This window comes from Myotis lucifugus, unplaced genomic scaffold (assembly GCF_000147115.1).
Source record: "Myotis lucifugus unplaced genomic scaffold, Myoluc2.0 scaffold_83, whole genome shotgun sequence".
Classification (NCBI taxonomy): domain Eukaryota; kingdom Metazoa; phylum Chordata; class Mammalia; order Chiroptera; family Vespertilionidae; genus Myotis; species Myotis lucifugus.
Genome location: NW_005871131.1, coordinates 1,339,807 through 1,353,384, shown reverse-complemented (window position 1 = coordinate 1,353,384; position 13,578 = coordinate 1,339,807). Strand labels below are relative to the sequence as shown.

The 13,578-nt window shown below is 42.0% G+C and overlaps 1 protein-coding gene across 1 annotated transcript; it reads left to right on the top strand.

The window, feature by feature from the left end:
- The first annotated feature begins 1,379 nt into the window (after positions 1 to 1,379).
- ACTR8 (ARP8 actin related protein 8 homolog) lies at positions 1,380 to 12,969 on the top strand. Its single transcript, XM_006090855.3, has 13 exons — positions 1,380 to 1,398; positions 2,125 to 2,295; positions 3,536 to 3,646; positions 4,272 to 4,376; positions 4,652 to 4,825; positions 6,400 to 6,493; positions 6,707 to 6,839; positions 8,323 to 8,476; positions 9,208 to 9,303; positions 9,735 to 9,875; positions 10,746 to 11,010; positions 11,688 to 11,851; positions 12,667 to 12,969. The coding sequence occupies exons 3-13, from the start codon at positions 3,575 to 3,577 to the stop codon at positions 12,808 to 12,810; spliced, it is 1,542 nt and encodes a 513-aa protein (XP_006090917.1). The 5' UTR covers positions 1,380 to 1,398; positions 2,125 to 2,295; positions 3,536 to 3,574; the 3' UTR covers positions 12,811 to 12,969.
- The last annotated feature ends 609 nt before the right edge of the window (positions 12,970 to 13,578 follow it).

The following is a 13,578-nucleotide window of genomic DNA, read 5'->3' as shown; positions in this document are numbered from 1 at the left end:
GGGATCTGAGCATGGTGTGAGGTGGGCTGGTGCTGAGGACCATGAGGAAGTGTTGGGCACACAGCAGGTACCTCCTCCAGCCCTGATGGTCAATGGTTTCTTCAAAGGAGGTGACATCTGGATCAAGATCGGAAGGAGGATCAGAGTTAGCTGGGTGGGGTGGGGGTGGAAATCTCAGGGAGGGAGGGAATAGCCTGGAAGAGACCTGAGCTGAGAGGATATGAAGCGTTGGAGATGCGGATGTCTGGAAATGAGGGAGAAAAGGGAGCGAGATATGAGAATGGAGATATTAGCAGGGGCCCTATCACGAGGGTCATACAAGCCACAGGTATGGCGGCTGTTTCTGAAGGCAGTGGAGAACCTGGAGGAGCTAGCTGAGCGTTGTGATCATTAACTCATTTAGTCTTCACAGTTACTCTGTGAGGTAGAAACTTCGTGCAGACCAAAGAAGCGGCACGGTCTGAATTGGAAGCCAGGTCTTTGAATCCAGAGCCTGGGTCCTGAACCACTGTAGCAACATTTCCTGACCTTCCGTCAGCTGTATAACACCCTCTGTTTGTTTGTTTTTTAAGTACATATATTTATTGATTTCAGAGAGGAAGGGAGAAGGAGAGAGAAACATCAATGATGAGAGAATCATTAATCAGCTGCCTCCTGCTGGGGATTCAGCCTGCAACCCAGGTCTGTGCCCTTGATCAGAATCGAACCCAGGACCCTTCAGTCCGTAGGCGGGCGCTCTATCCACTGAATCAAACCGGCTGGGCACACCCTTTGGTTTTTCCATGTCCTCTGTGGCACCTGTATTTTTAAGTCTATCTCATCTTAAACAATAATATCCATGAAATGGTATGTGGGATATACTGACCAACACGAAGTGGTTCTAGACTAGAGTAAGGCTAGAGAAGTAGGCAGGGTCTTGATCAGGGAGGTCTGGACTTTACTGGCAAGGTATAGAAATGTTTTAAATGGAAACATACCAAGAACATACAACTGTTGCTTCAAGGGCAGGGCAGAGTAGGTGCTAGCTAAGGAGTCAGGCTGGGTGGTGGTTCTTAACAGAGGGATCCTGTTTTCAAGGATTGTCAGAGTCCCTTTTTCCTTCACCCACGTGCTGCTGAAACTGAGTCCCCCTCAACAGGTTTGCATGGTAAAGTTTCCCCAAGAGATGCAGATGATATTCTGCCCCCTTGGAATTTCGGGTCTAAAACAGTTATCTCAAAGTAAAGTTTACAGTCGTCCACTGTCCTGATTCGTACCACATTGTCCTTGTTCGTCATCTCCCAAGAATGGATTGTGAAATGCAGCAAAGTTTTCTGACTTAAGAGGATTAAGTGTGAGCTCTGGCTTTGCAACCCCAGACTCTTGCCAGAGTAGGTAAATAGCACAGAATCGACAAGGGTAAGTTTTTTCAAAAACAGTAGCCAAAGCACAGTTTATGCACACACTAAGAAGTAGTTGATGTGTAAAACTTTCCAGTATTACAAAAGAGTAATTCTACCCTTACATTAATTTCTCCCTCACCTGTTCAGCCAATAGTTTAAACGTGAGTGGTCATACTGATCACTTCAGGAGCTTTAATTGCAGATTCCTGGGCTCTCCCTGGAGATTCTGATTTGCAAAATTTGTAGTGAAAGCTTGGGGTCAGTCTTTTTTACAAGCATCTTTAGGTGATTCAGATGTAGGGAACCCTGCATTTCACTAATCAGAGTATTCCTACTCTTATTCCTTGTTTAACTATCTTCCCTAGTACATGGAAAGCTCTCTGATTTGGAGGACTTTGTTTTGGTCACCATTGTACCCACAGTGCCTGGCGCAGAAATGCCCAGTAGGTTAATTTGCACTGGATAATCATGGTTCTGTTCATTTAAGCAAATATTTGTTGGGCTATGTACTTTGAATTAGATCCTGGGAACACAAACAATAAAATGAGTTTGTATTCAGGTAGAGAGCAATAATTGGATGCTTCTCAAAGAACTCCCTGTCCTAAATTACTTTGATACCTTTGAGTCTGATGACCATCACAGGAAACTAACTTTTTAGTCTATCCTGTTACCTGTACATTATTTAACTTGTTACCTGTGTATTACTTAACGAAGGTCACGCTCCTATGTGTTATGTTTGCAGCAAATCCAGAGCAACTTCATTGTTGTCATACATCCGGGTTCAACAACTTTAAGGATTGGTCGAGCCACAGACACACTTCCTATCAGCATTCCTCATGTCATTGCACGAAGACACAAGCAACAAGGGCAGCCACTGTACAAAGACAACTGGCTCCTAAGGGAAGGACTAAATGTAAGTTAGAAATGGAGGACCTAGAGAGAAAGCCCGAGGTTGCTTCCTTGGGAAGCCTTAGACATTCAAGTATATGCAGTAATCTTGAATAAACACCTTCATAGCTTTATGTTTTTAAAGAATAGCATCATTCAGGGTTACAAATATCATTTTTCATCTGAGCTAGCAATTTTAAATTGTAAAGAAGTAAATATGATAATTCAATTTTTTTAACCCATTGGGATGAATTGGATATTGAGGAGAGTGATTTTTAATGGAAGATACAGACTTACCACTTACTTAAAATGATGCATTCAGATATTTTTTCTTCCAGATATTTAGAGGAGTTTAAATTCATGTTTCAATTCATAAGCAAATTGAATTGCTACACAAATCACTTACTACAATCTTAGGTCAAATCATAATTTAAAGGCAAAAAGTATTCCCTCATAGTAAACATTTATTTTATTCTATTTTACAAATGGTAATTATCAGAAAAAGTTTGTGATAGGTGTTAAATGTGTATATTACACTGTAATCCACTTTTAAGTTTTAAATCAAGGGTAGTTTTAGGAACTTGCGGTTTCTGTAATTTTGATAATAAGCTTTAGGGTTCCTTTTTTTTAAACTTTTTATTGATTAAGGTATTACAAATGTGTCTTTATCCCCCCCAGGGCTCCATTTTTTAGCATAACTAGCAGACTTTACTTAAGTCCATATAACTTAATGATATAAGAATCTAAAAATCACTTATATCATTGAGTGATTCGACTTTAGAGAAAAAAAATTGAAAGAAAATAATATTTTCTACAAAAAAGGTGTGAATATAATCTTTACAGTATCACTGCAATTTGAACACTTGTTGATTAAGCAAAATAACACATGAAGAAGTATAACATTGTTACAAATTCTAAACATGAAAATGATATAATTATATGAGTCTGAAATACTTTGTAAATGTAAAAATAGCTGTGCTCTCATTAGTAGTATGAAATTTTTTTATCAACCCAAAGTTACTCAAAGTTATAGATTTTTGCAAATAGTTGGTTTATAGTGAGGGTTCTTTTATGACATTTTTTATTTATAAATAATACAAAGATTACTTTAAATTCCGAAGATTAATACATATGACAGATTAGGGAAGCTACTTGTTGACGAGGGAGCATTTCCCATTGTTGCATTAAATTAGTAGTTTGCTAGTTTGCCTTCCCTTTTCACTAAGTCCTTTGTACTACTCATCTTTCCTTCTTTTTTCCCCCAGAAACCTGAAAGTAACGAACAAAGACAAAATGGTCTTAAAATGGTGGATCAAGCGATATGGTCTAAAAAGATGTCAAATGGTACAAGGCGGATTCCTGTGTCCCCTGAACAGGTTCAGTTTCAACTCTTCAGATTTATTCTTTTAGCACAGCTATTATAGCATAATGCCGTTCATGTGCTCTACCTATTTCATTATGCAAATGCAATAAGGGATTTCCTTTAAAAAGGAGGAAAACCATTCCTAATCACCTATGGAATACCTGAATCAGTGTCACAAATGCTTAGGCAAGCCAAATGATTTATAAGGTGGTATTTCCTGTCACAAGTTGATACAGTTTACCTGAGAGTCTTAAGTGTGTAATTCCAAGACCTTGGTGGGAAGCTGTATTCTTGCCATAATAGTTATTTTAATGCAGTAAACCAATACAATTAGGAATGGCTATGAGTCAGTATGATATGTAAATTTGTATTCAACTTTAGGTAGAGTGTAGTATTAATTTTGGACTGGCTGTGATTCACAGCGTAGGTGTCAAAAATCACAGGGAAAATCTAGATTGTGGAGAAGGGCAAGAGAATCCTTTTCTTACCAGTCAATATTCCCCCAAATATCTTGGGTTTGTGATTAAAATTTGCCACTATATGTGGTCCCTGAGGGAGAGGAGAAAAGAGGACTCAACTACACACCCTTTTTTTCCCTTGCCTAAATTCAGAGAATCAATGATGCAATTTCATTTCAGGCACGCTCCTACAACAAGCAGATGCGACCTGCAATTTTAGATCACTGTTCTGGAAATAAATGGACAAACACATCTCATCACCCTGAGTTTTTGGTTGGTGAAGAGGTAGGAAACTTCTTTACTGTGAAATGGAAAAAGAAAACCTCGTCTTAATGCTGAAATTCATTTACTTTCCCATCCAGTTCTAGTTCCCTGGCATTCCGTAATCCTACTTTAAGGACCAGATAGTCACATTGGCTCTTGAAGTAATAGATATTCCACCCTCAACACTTAGAACATTCAGCAAGTGTTAATGATGATTTCTAGCCTTAGAATTTTGAACGTGAATCCAGAAAACCCTGAGAGAAGAGTTTTAATGTGTTCATCTCCCTGTCTTCTAGGCTTTGTATGTTAATCCACTGGACTGTTACAATATCCACTGGCCTATTAGAAGAGGTCAGTTAAATATTCACCCGGGACCTGGGGGCTCCCTTACAGCTGTTCTGGCAGATATTGAAGTAATATGGTCTCATGCAATACAAAAATACTTGGAAATTCCATTGAAAGATTTAAAGGTGAGCTCAGATTCCCAGTTACTTGGATTGTCTTTAAGATTCTTGGTTGCCCGACTGATGTGGCTTAGTGGTTAAGCATCGACCTATGAACCAGGAAGTCACTGTTTGATTCTCCATTAGGGCACATGCCTGGGTTGCATGGGCTTGATCCCCAGTAGGGGCAGAAGGCAGCCAATCAGTGATTCTCTCTCATCATTGAAGTTTCTGTCTCTCTTTTTTTCTCCCTTCCTCTCTAAAATTAATAAAAATATATTTTTTAAAAAGTTCGGCTCATAAGGCTCAGCAGTTGTGTGTTGACCGAGGAACCAAGAGGTTACTGGTTTGATTTCCAGTTAGGGCACACGCCTGGGTTGCAGGCTCAATCCCCAGTAGGGGTGCATGCAGGAGGCAGCCCATCGATGATGTTCCTCTCTCATCAATGTTATTATCTCTCTATCCCTCTCCCTTCTTCCTCTCTCTCTAAAAAAATGTTTAAAAAGAAAAGATTCTTGGTCAATTAAAGTATCCATTACTGAGTTATTTGTAATATAGTGTCCTAAAAGCATTCTTGGCCTTCAGGTGAAGATATCTTTTCTACACTGAATCTAATCTCCCTTAAAGCTTCCTCTTTTTCGTGTTCTGTTTGTTTCTTTGATGTCTGTCTCTCCTGCTCTGCAGGCAGCAAGCTTGCTCATGTTTATGCCTTCTCTCTGGACCTTTTTCAGACACATGAGTTACCTTATTTTTCATTTCACAATCCTCTATAATAAAAGCCTAATATGCTAAGTGTCTGGTCGTCCGTTCAACCAATCAAAGCGCAATATGCTAATAATATGCCAAGGCTGCTCAACTGCTCGCTAAGACGTGCACTGACCACCAGGGGGCAGGTACTCCGACCCGTAGGTTAGATTCCTGCTGGGGTCCGGCCGATCAGGACTGAGCGAGACGGGCCAGACACGCTCTGGAGCCCTCCTGCAGTCTGTCCCCGGCTGGCCAACCTCTGTCCCTCCCCGGCCCCAATCGTGCACTGGTGGGGTCCCTTGGCCAGGCCTGCGCCCTCACAATCTGGGACCCCTTGGGGGATGTTGGAGAGCCGGTTTTGGCCCGATGGCGGAACAACCAGTCTATATGACATGCACAGACCACCAGGGGCCAGACACTCAATGCAGGAGTTGACCCCTGGTGGACAGTGTGATCCTACAGGGGGAGTGCCGCTCAGCCAGAAGCCGGGCTCATGGCTGGCGAGTGCAGTGGTGGTGGCGGGAGCCTCTCCCGCCTCTGCCGCAGCGCTAAGGATTTCTGACTGCCGGCTTAGGCCCCCAGACTGTGAGAGGGCACAGGCCGGGCTGAGGGACCCGCCGAGTGCATGAATTTCGTGCACCGGGCCTCTAGTAGTTAAATAATTCAAAGAAAAAGAAAAAAAATCAACATTATTTTTTCATGAAACCCAAAAGATATTTTTGAGCTTTTATTCTGGGCCTCTAACCATTACTGTTACTGCTTTAGAGAGAATCCTCTCTGAAGACAAGTGGTGAAATGTATTTGACCTGACTGTAATGTTAACCATTTAATATTTTCTTCTTTGTTCTTCTTAGTATTATAGGTGTATCTTGTTAATTCCTGATATTTATAATAAGCAGCATGTGAAAGAATTGGTGAATATGATCCTAATGAAGATGGGTTTCTCAGGTATGTCTGATACTACAGTGAAGCCGAATGAAATGAGAATCTTTTTCTTTTTCACTGACAAAGTTAATCCAATTTACTGCTTTATTGAAGTACTTATTTGAGAGATTCGGCAATGCTTGAATATTTGCCCAGAAGTTCCTAGACTTTAGCTGATGATTTGTTTTAGGAGCGTTGCTGCTCCCCAGCTCATTGCTCTTCTGCCTTTTGTTTTAGGGATTGTGGTCCATCAGGAGTCTGTGTGTGCCACTTTTGGAAGTGGTTTAAGCAGCACGTGTATTGTAGATGTTGGGGACCAGAAGACAAGTGTATGCTGTGTGGAGGATGGGGTCTCTCATCGGAATACTCGGTAAGGGACGTGGAAGGTGGCATTCCCCATCCTTCTTCCCTCACAGTCTGTTCAGCTATAAAGCACCACAAGTCAGAAAGAAATTATTTTTAAGGAATTATATATTCCGATTTTGCATAGGAAACCAGCAATATTGAGGAAGTGCAAATTCTAGCAAGACTATACACAGCTGATTTTACCCTTTTCTTTGGGACTCTCTAGTGTAAGTTCACACCAGCAGCTCCTGAAAGTTCTAGCGTGTGCTGTGCTGTCCCACAGAGGAAGCGTATAGGTTACCTCTGTGTCTTTTGCTGTGGTCTGGCCTAGAGACACCAATTTAGGCAAGTCGTGTAAGAGAAAATAGGTTTTCAGGTTTGAGTTCTCTAGCTAGCTAGCATTTTGAGTATTTGCCTTTCTTGCCATAAATGGTGTTCAGTGAGTAACTTTATGGTGGTTAGTTCCCTTCATGTGTCATCACTGATATGAGAGTCAATAAAATAACTAGCAGGTTTGCTGCTTGTCCTTCCTGAGACAAGCCCCGCACAGGTAAGCAAGCACACTCTGGTAGTGCTCATGTGGGCTCCTTGCAGCATTGTGTGCTCCCAGGATGGCTTCTCCAGGAAGCATGAATTCTTGTCCCTTACGTTAGGTAGTTTGAATCTCAAAGTATAGAAACAAATACAGAAGAGGTCCCAAGACGCTTATGAGAAAGGTTAATCTGTTGCCTCCCACCTCAAGTTACAAAGCATTCTAAAGCCCAGTATGACTTAGTTTGGCTCATCCATTGTTTGTATTGTCTAATGCCAGTGGTTTTCAAGGTATTAAGAGAACACTGGATTTCAGGTCTCTAACCACTAAAATAACGTAGCAATGGTCTTTCCAAATTGTAGACACGTTCAGTTAGTGGATATTACCCTCACAGATTTCTCCCATAACTTTGTCTTACGGTGTTTGTCAACTTTATTTGCTGGGGAATACACATAGGCAAACAACTGTCAAACGGTGAATGTTGGAAATGAGCTGGACTTAATAGTGTGTTTTCTATTTCTTAGATAGTTTTTGCAAATAGCATGACTGCTTCTAGGTGCTATACCACTAGTTTATTCCAGAGTCCCCTTTTTCCCTCCCATCCATTTATCTGTTCTTTCATTCTTTTTTTAAAAAATATATTTTTATTTCATAGAAGAAGGGAGAGGGAGAGAGAGAAACATCAATTATGAAAGAGAATCATTGACTGGCTGCCTCCTGCACCCCCCTACTGAGGATCGAGCCTGCAACCCGGGCATGTGCCCTTAACCAGAATTGAACCCGGGACCCTTCATTCTGCAGGCTGACGCTCTATCCACTGAGCCAAACCAGCTAGGGCTGTTCTTTCATTCTTTAATTTATTCCTACAACAGACATTTCTTGAAACTTGCTCTTTTACTGTGCCTAATGGAGTTTTTGAATCCTTTGCACCTTCTGAACTGAGAGATTACCCATCTGCCCTTTCTCTTAACTCTAGACTCTGTCTGGCATATGGAGGGTCTGACGTATCAAGATGTTTTTACTGGCTGATGCAGCGAGCTGGATTCCCTTATAGAGAATGCCAGTTAACAAATAAAATGGATTGCCTTCTTCTGCAGCACCTAAAGGAAACTTTCTGTCATTTAGATCAGGTGGGAACAAAATCAAAATTGATTATTTTTGCTTTCAGGAAAAACGTAACAATATCATGCCACCCTTTCAACTTAAGCTGATAAAGCCTTGAAGCTGAAGCCTGTAGGAGTGAATTTTTTGGTGGGGTCAGAGCTGTATAGCTGTGTCTCAGGCTCTGGAGACTGCTTGTTTTTTTTAAGAGTTTAGCAGATGCCTCTCTATAGGTTCTGTGGTCATTCTGATGAAGTATGAATCTTTAGGTGTGAAGAATAGTAGCAGGTAATATGTAGGTACAGACACTTAGTAAAATGGTACCTTTTGAAGCACTTTCTTGGTATTGTGAACAGTCAACATTTTATCATTGCTGTATATGGCTCGCTACCTTTTTATACTCTTAGATTTTTTTTCCCCTTTTCAAGTAATATAATTCTGATAAAAATTTTTGAGAAATATAAATCTAGGTAACATTCCTCAGTTATTGGGAGCGTTTTTTTGATTGATTTGGATCATTATATTAGTGTTTTATCGATAATGAAGAAAACAAAACAATTAACATTTGTGTCAATCTCACAAATGTTAAAAGGAAAGTAAGTCACCATTGAACTCTTATGAAGTTCCAGTGGGTGTGGTAGAAAGTTGTAGGGCAGCCCTTTTATAGGTGAGGTTAACATGATAGGGAGGCTCCATTGTAATTAGAGGAGTTTACATGCACTTTTACTGATTCACTGACAGCATCTTTTCCTGGAATCAGGACATCTCTGGGCTTCAGGACCATGAGTTTCAGATTCGACATCCAGATTCGCCTGCCCTGCTTTACCAGTTTCGCTTAGGAGATGAAAAGCTCCAGGTAACGCGTGGGTATATATTTTCACGGCTAGAAAGAAAGCCAGCCAGGCTCGGTCCCTTGCTGGAAACCTCATGAGGGCAGAATGTGAACTCGTGTAGATTATTCACTAAATCAAATTAGAACAGATCTGAGAACCATCTTTTTAATTAGTCACTACGTGATTAAGTCATTTAAAGAGAGAGTCCATTCTTCTAGGTAACATTTGCTTTGAGATCCTGTGGTGTCATGTCACCCATTCAATTTGCATGATAAGTGAGTTTTCTGCCTGTCTGCACTGAAGAAATAATGTTTTTCCCAAAAAAGGACACTTCACAATCTAACTTCTAGGATCTAATCTGCCAGTTTTATTTTTTTGGAAGAACAAAATGTAGTGGGTCAGTTTTTTCAGGAGGCAGTATCTCAGTTGATTATTCTTTTCCTTCCACACACAGGCTCCAATGGCTTTGTTTTATCCAGCAACCTTTGGAATCGTTGGACAAAAAATGACGACTCTGCAGCACAGGTCGCAGGGTGACCCTGAGGACCCGCATGATGAGCACTACCTGCTGGCCACACAGAGCAAGCAAGAGCAGGTCCGCAGGTTCTGAGAGGAGAGGTTTTGTCCCTGCAGAAGTTGGCCCGTGATTGATGGATCAGTGCAGTCACTGCCATCTGACAGAGTGCTAAAGCTGATCCTGTTTTAGAACTGTAGATGAAATGAAGTCTAAATTTAAATTCTGGGTGGCAGATCTTTTTTGGTTCAGCAAGCATTCATCCATTTTTCAGAATACCAATCCACACATTTAAAAGTAAATTTAATGGAGTGACTTGAATATTTATCCGTAGTAAATATTTTCAGTAAAATCTCACCTCTATTTAATTATAAGGTATGAGGGTTGTGTGGCATAAGCAAAGAGTTGCATTCCTTTGTCCAGAGCTGATGCTAGTAATAGGATGGCTGATGCAGGGGCACAAATTAGAGCTGTTATCTGCTAATGAAACGGCAGCTCATGGTGAAGAGAAGAGGGCCGTATTTTCTAGTCCTCATTCCTGCCCCAAAGGTGAGCATGAGGTGCTTAGAAAAGGTCTGAAAATGAGGATTTCATAACAGTCACTGGCCCAAGAATTCCACGGAAATACTCCACTTAAAAACTCAGTTCAAGGAGAAAAGTTAGTCTGCACTGACATCTCAATTTTAAAATCCAGCCTGTAATAGTAAGGTGCTGAGATCGCCCTCCCTGCCAGAGACTGCTTTAGAATTGTCATAGTGCATCCTATTCTGTCATCACTCTCACTCAGGTGGGTGGTTGTATACTCTGGTGTATCTCCTGTCTGCACCACAGCAGCAGGCCCTCGTGTATAGTAGTGCATAGTGAGGGAGCAGCAGGGGAGGGGGTCTAGTTGGAAAACATCGACAGTGTTCTTAGTCATACCATCTACTTGATCGTCCTTTTCATTTAAAGTCTGCAAAAGCTACTGCTGACCGCAAGTCTGCATCCAAGCCCATTGGATTTGAAGGGGATCTTCGTGGGCAGTCTTCGGATCTTCCAGAAAGACTCCATTCCCAGGAGGTGGATTTGGGGTCCTCCCAGGGAGACTGTCTGATGGCTGGCAATGACTCTGAGGAGGCCCTCACTGCGCTGATGTCCAGGAAGACTGCCATCTCGCTGTTTGAAGGGAAAGCCCTAGGCCTGGATAAAGCCATCCTTCATAGCATAGACTGCTGTTGTAAGCACATTCGGGAGGCCGGGAGGTAGCCATTACATGAACTGGCTGAAGCTAGGGGTGGTTGTGCAGTGTAGCATAGCGTGACTCATTCAAAACAACCGAGCACCTACCTTGTGCTTGCATTATTGGGTGTTGGGAATTGGTCCCTGGCCTTGTTGGAGGAGACCAAAATAAGGCAAATTATCACACAAATGTGAAATTACAACTGTGGCAGGTACAACAGAATTGAACTAAATAGTACTGACTGAGAGCTTCTGAATGAGGGATTTAATAAGGGTGTTTTACTCCATAGGGGAGGTGTGGAGGGGGGGAGTCAGGGAAAAAACCACTTGAGAGAGATCTGGGCGGTGAGTGGAGGTTAGCCAGAGGAAGAAGCCTGTGTGAGGGCCAGTGTGGCTGGGACACGGTGTGAGGAGGAGGCTAGAGAAGAGAGTGCACGCTACATGGGACTTTTTAGGCCTCCTCAGAGATTTGGATCTTTGTGCGAGTACCAGGGTGTGGGCAGCAACATGCTCATTTTGTGTTTTGTAAGGTTCCTCTGGCTGCATTGTTGGGTTGGAGAGAGATCCTTGAGCAGGCTCTTGCATTATCTAACTAAGCAAGAGGTGGTGGTGGATATCCCTAGGGTAGGGTGGGTATGGAGAATGAGCGTGGAAGGGCTATCACTGTCTTTGCAGCATCTGATGACACCAAAAAGAAGATGTACAGTTCCATCCTGGTGGTGGGAGGTGGTTTGATGTTTCATAAAGCACAAGAATTTCTGCAGCACAGAATTCTCAACAAAATGCCACCTTCATTCAGGCGAATTATTGAAAATGTGGAAGTTATCACAAGGCCCAAGGTATGTTGTTCATGGTACAAGTTGGACTGTGTAAATGAAACCAGCATTGATTATTTCTAATTCTATTGTATGCGGACAGATAAAATCCTGGAAGTTATGGTCATATGTCTGGGAGTTCTTGAGGGTTTGGGGCAAGTGGAAATGTTACTTACAGCAGGTCACAGATGTGGAGAAAGGAGCTCTGGGCGAGGGGACTGGATCCTGGGTTTTAGTCCCTGCTGTGCTGTCCAAAGCTAGCAAGATTGGGTGCCTTTGTAGGACAGTGGGACCTGGAGCAGACTGGCCCGTGTCATGCCATCAGCCAGAATAACTCCCGTGTTATCTTTCATGCTGAGAATCTGCTACTGGTCCCTAGACCAGGTGATCTTTAAGAATCATGTAGGCTTGAACTGTCTTGAAGTATAAACCTAGGAATTTAGAAACAAATTGTGCCTATACTTCATCATATCTCATTGACAATTCCTGGAAATGTTCTAACTTAATTTTAATCCTGGGGGAGAGATTGTGGGATATATTTATTCTACTCCAATTTCAAAGTAAGTTATTTCCTTACATATGTTCTGTCTTCAGAGCTATTTGTGGAATAAGAGTGAATAATAGTAGCTTTAGTCATACAAACTAAAAAGTTTTATCAGTTGAAACAGAAAGAGGCCTGTAGTTCATGAGTCCTTAATGCAGGTTTAAAATCTGGCAAATCTGGCTTATTAGGTATTGACTCAGCGGGGGGGCGGGGGGGTGGGGTCATCCCCCCCCAATTCAAATAAATGATTGAGTGGACATCTTGTCTGCTTGTGCTGACCTATCTGTCGCTCTAGGACATGGATCCTCGGCTGATTTCATGGAAAGGGGGCGCAGTGCTGGCTTGTTTGGATACGACACAGGAACTGTGGATCTACCAGCGAGAATGGCAGCGCTTTGGTGTCCGCATGTTACGAGAGCGAGCTGCCTTCGTATGGTGAAATGGGCAGGAAAAATCACTCTTGGAGACCCCAAACAAGCCTCTTGGTATAAAAGACTCTTAGAGAATATATACATATGTATATATATATTTTTAATTTATTACCCTAAGTGCTTCAATTTCGTCGAAAATAAATGAATTTTAACTTGTGTGTTGAGAACATGACCTTGGTGTGAAATTATAAGCTGCTTCTGCAGTCAAGACGTTTGAGAATAAATGCGCTAAGGTCTCCTGCCCCATTCAGGGTCTCAGGAACTCCACGGTGATGTGAGTGGTTGAGCAGTTGTCCAGTGGTGAAGCTCTTCCTTGAAGTTGACTTCTAAGTGACATGAGACAGTCTCCTGCGTCCCTGAGGAGTGGGTGTGTGACTTGGGAGCCTGGATTGTGAAAACGGTGTGGTCATGGCATTTTCCCTCTTGGCTAGAACAGCGAGCACATGATGTGACTCTTGGAATTTCAAATAGGAACAAGTTTTATTTTTTTAATTTTCTGTTAGATTACAAAAATGATGAGGGCAGATTCAGGTCTAGATTTGTCAAGGCAAAGGTTTAAGGCTGGGCTGGCTGGCTTTTGTTACCCAGCATGCTCTAGGGCAAGGAAAAGAAAACAGTCGTCATCTGACCAAAACAGAACAAGAGCAGAAAAGGGAATTTTGTTTCTTTGATACGGCCAATAGGAATGACTTGGGTATAGAGTTGTTAGCATGTGTTGTACAGATAAGCAGGCTAACTGCTACAATTACTGCTAACAATTCCCTTTACCTGAAGAA

Coding starts and splice junctions, on each gene's coding strand:
- ACTR8 (XM_006090855.3), top strand. CDS start 3,575: ATGGTGGATCAAGCGATATGGTCTAAAAAGATGTCAAATGGTACAAGG. Junction 3,647..4,271: donor TTCCTGTGTCCCCTGAACAG/GTTCAGTTTCAA, acceptor ATTTCATTTCAG/GCACGCTCCTACAACAAGCA. Junction 9,876..10,745: donor CACAGAGCAAGCAAGAGCAG/GTCCGCAGGTTC, acceptor TTTCATTTAAAG/TCTGCAAAAGCTACTGCTGA.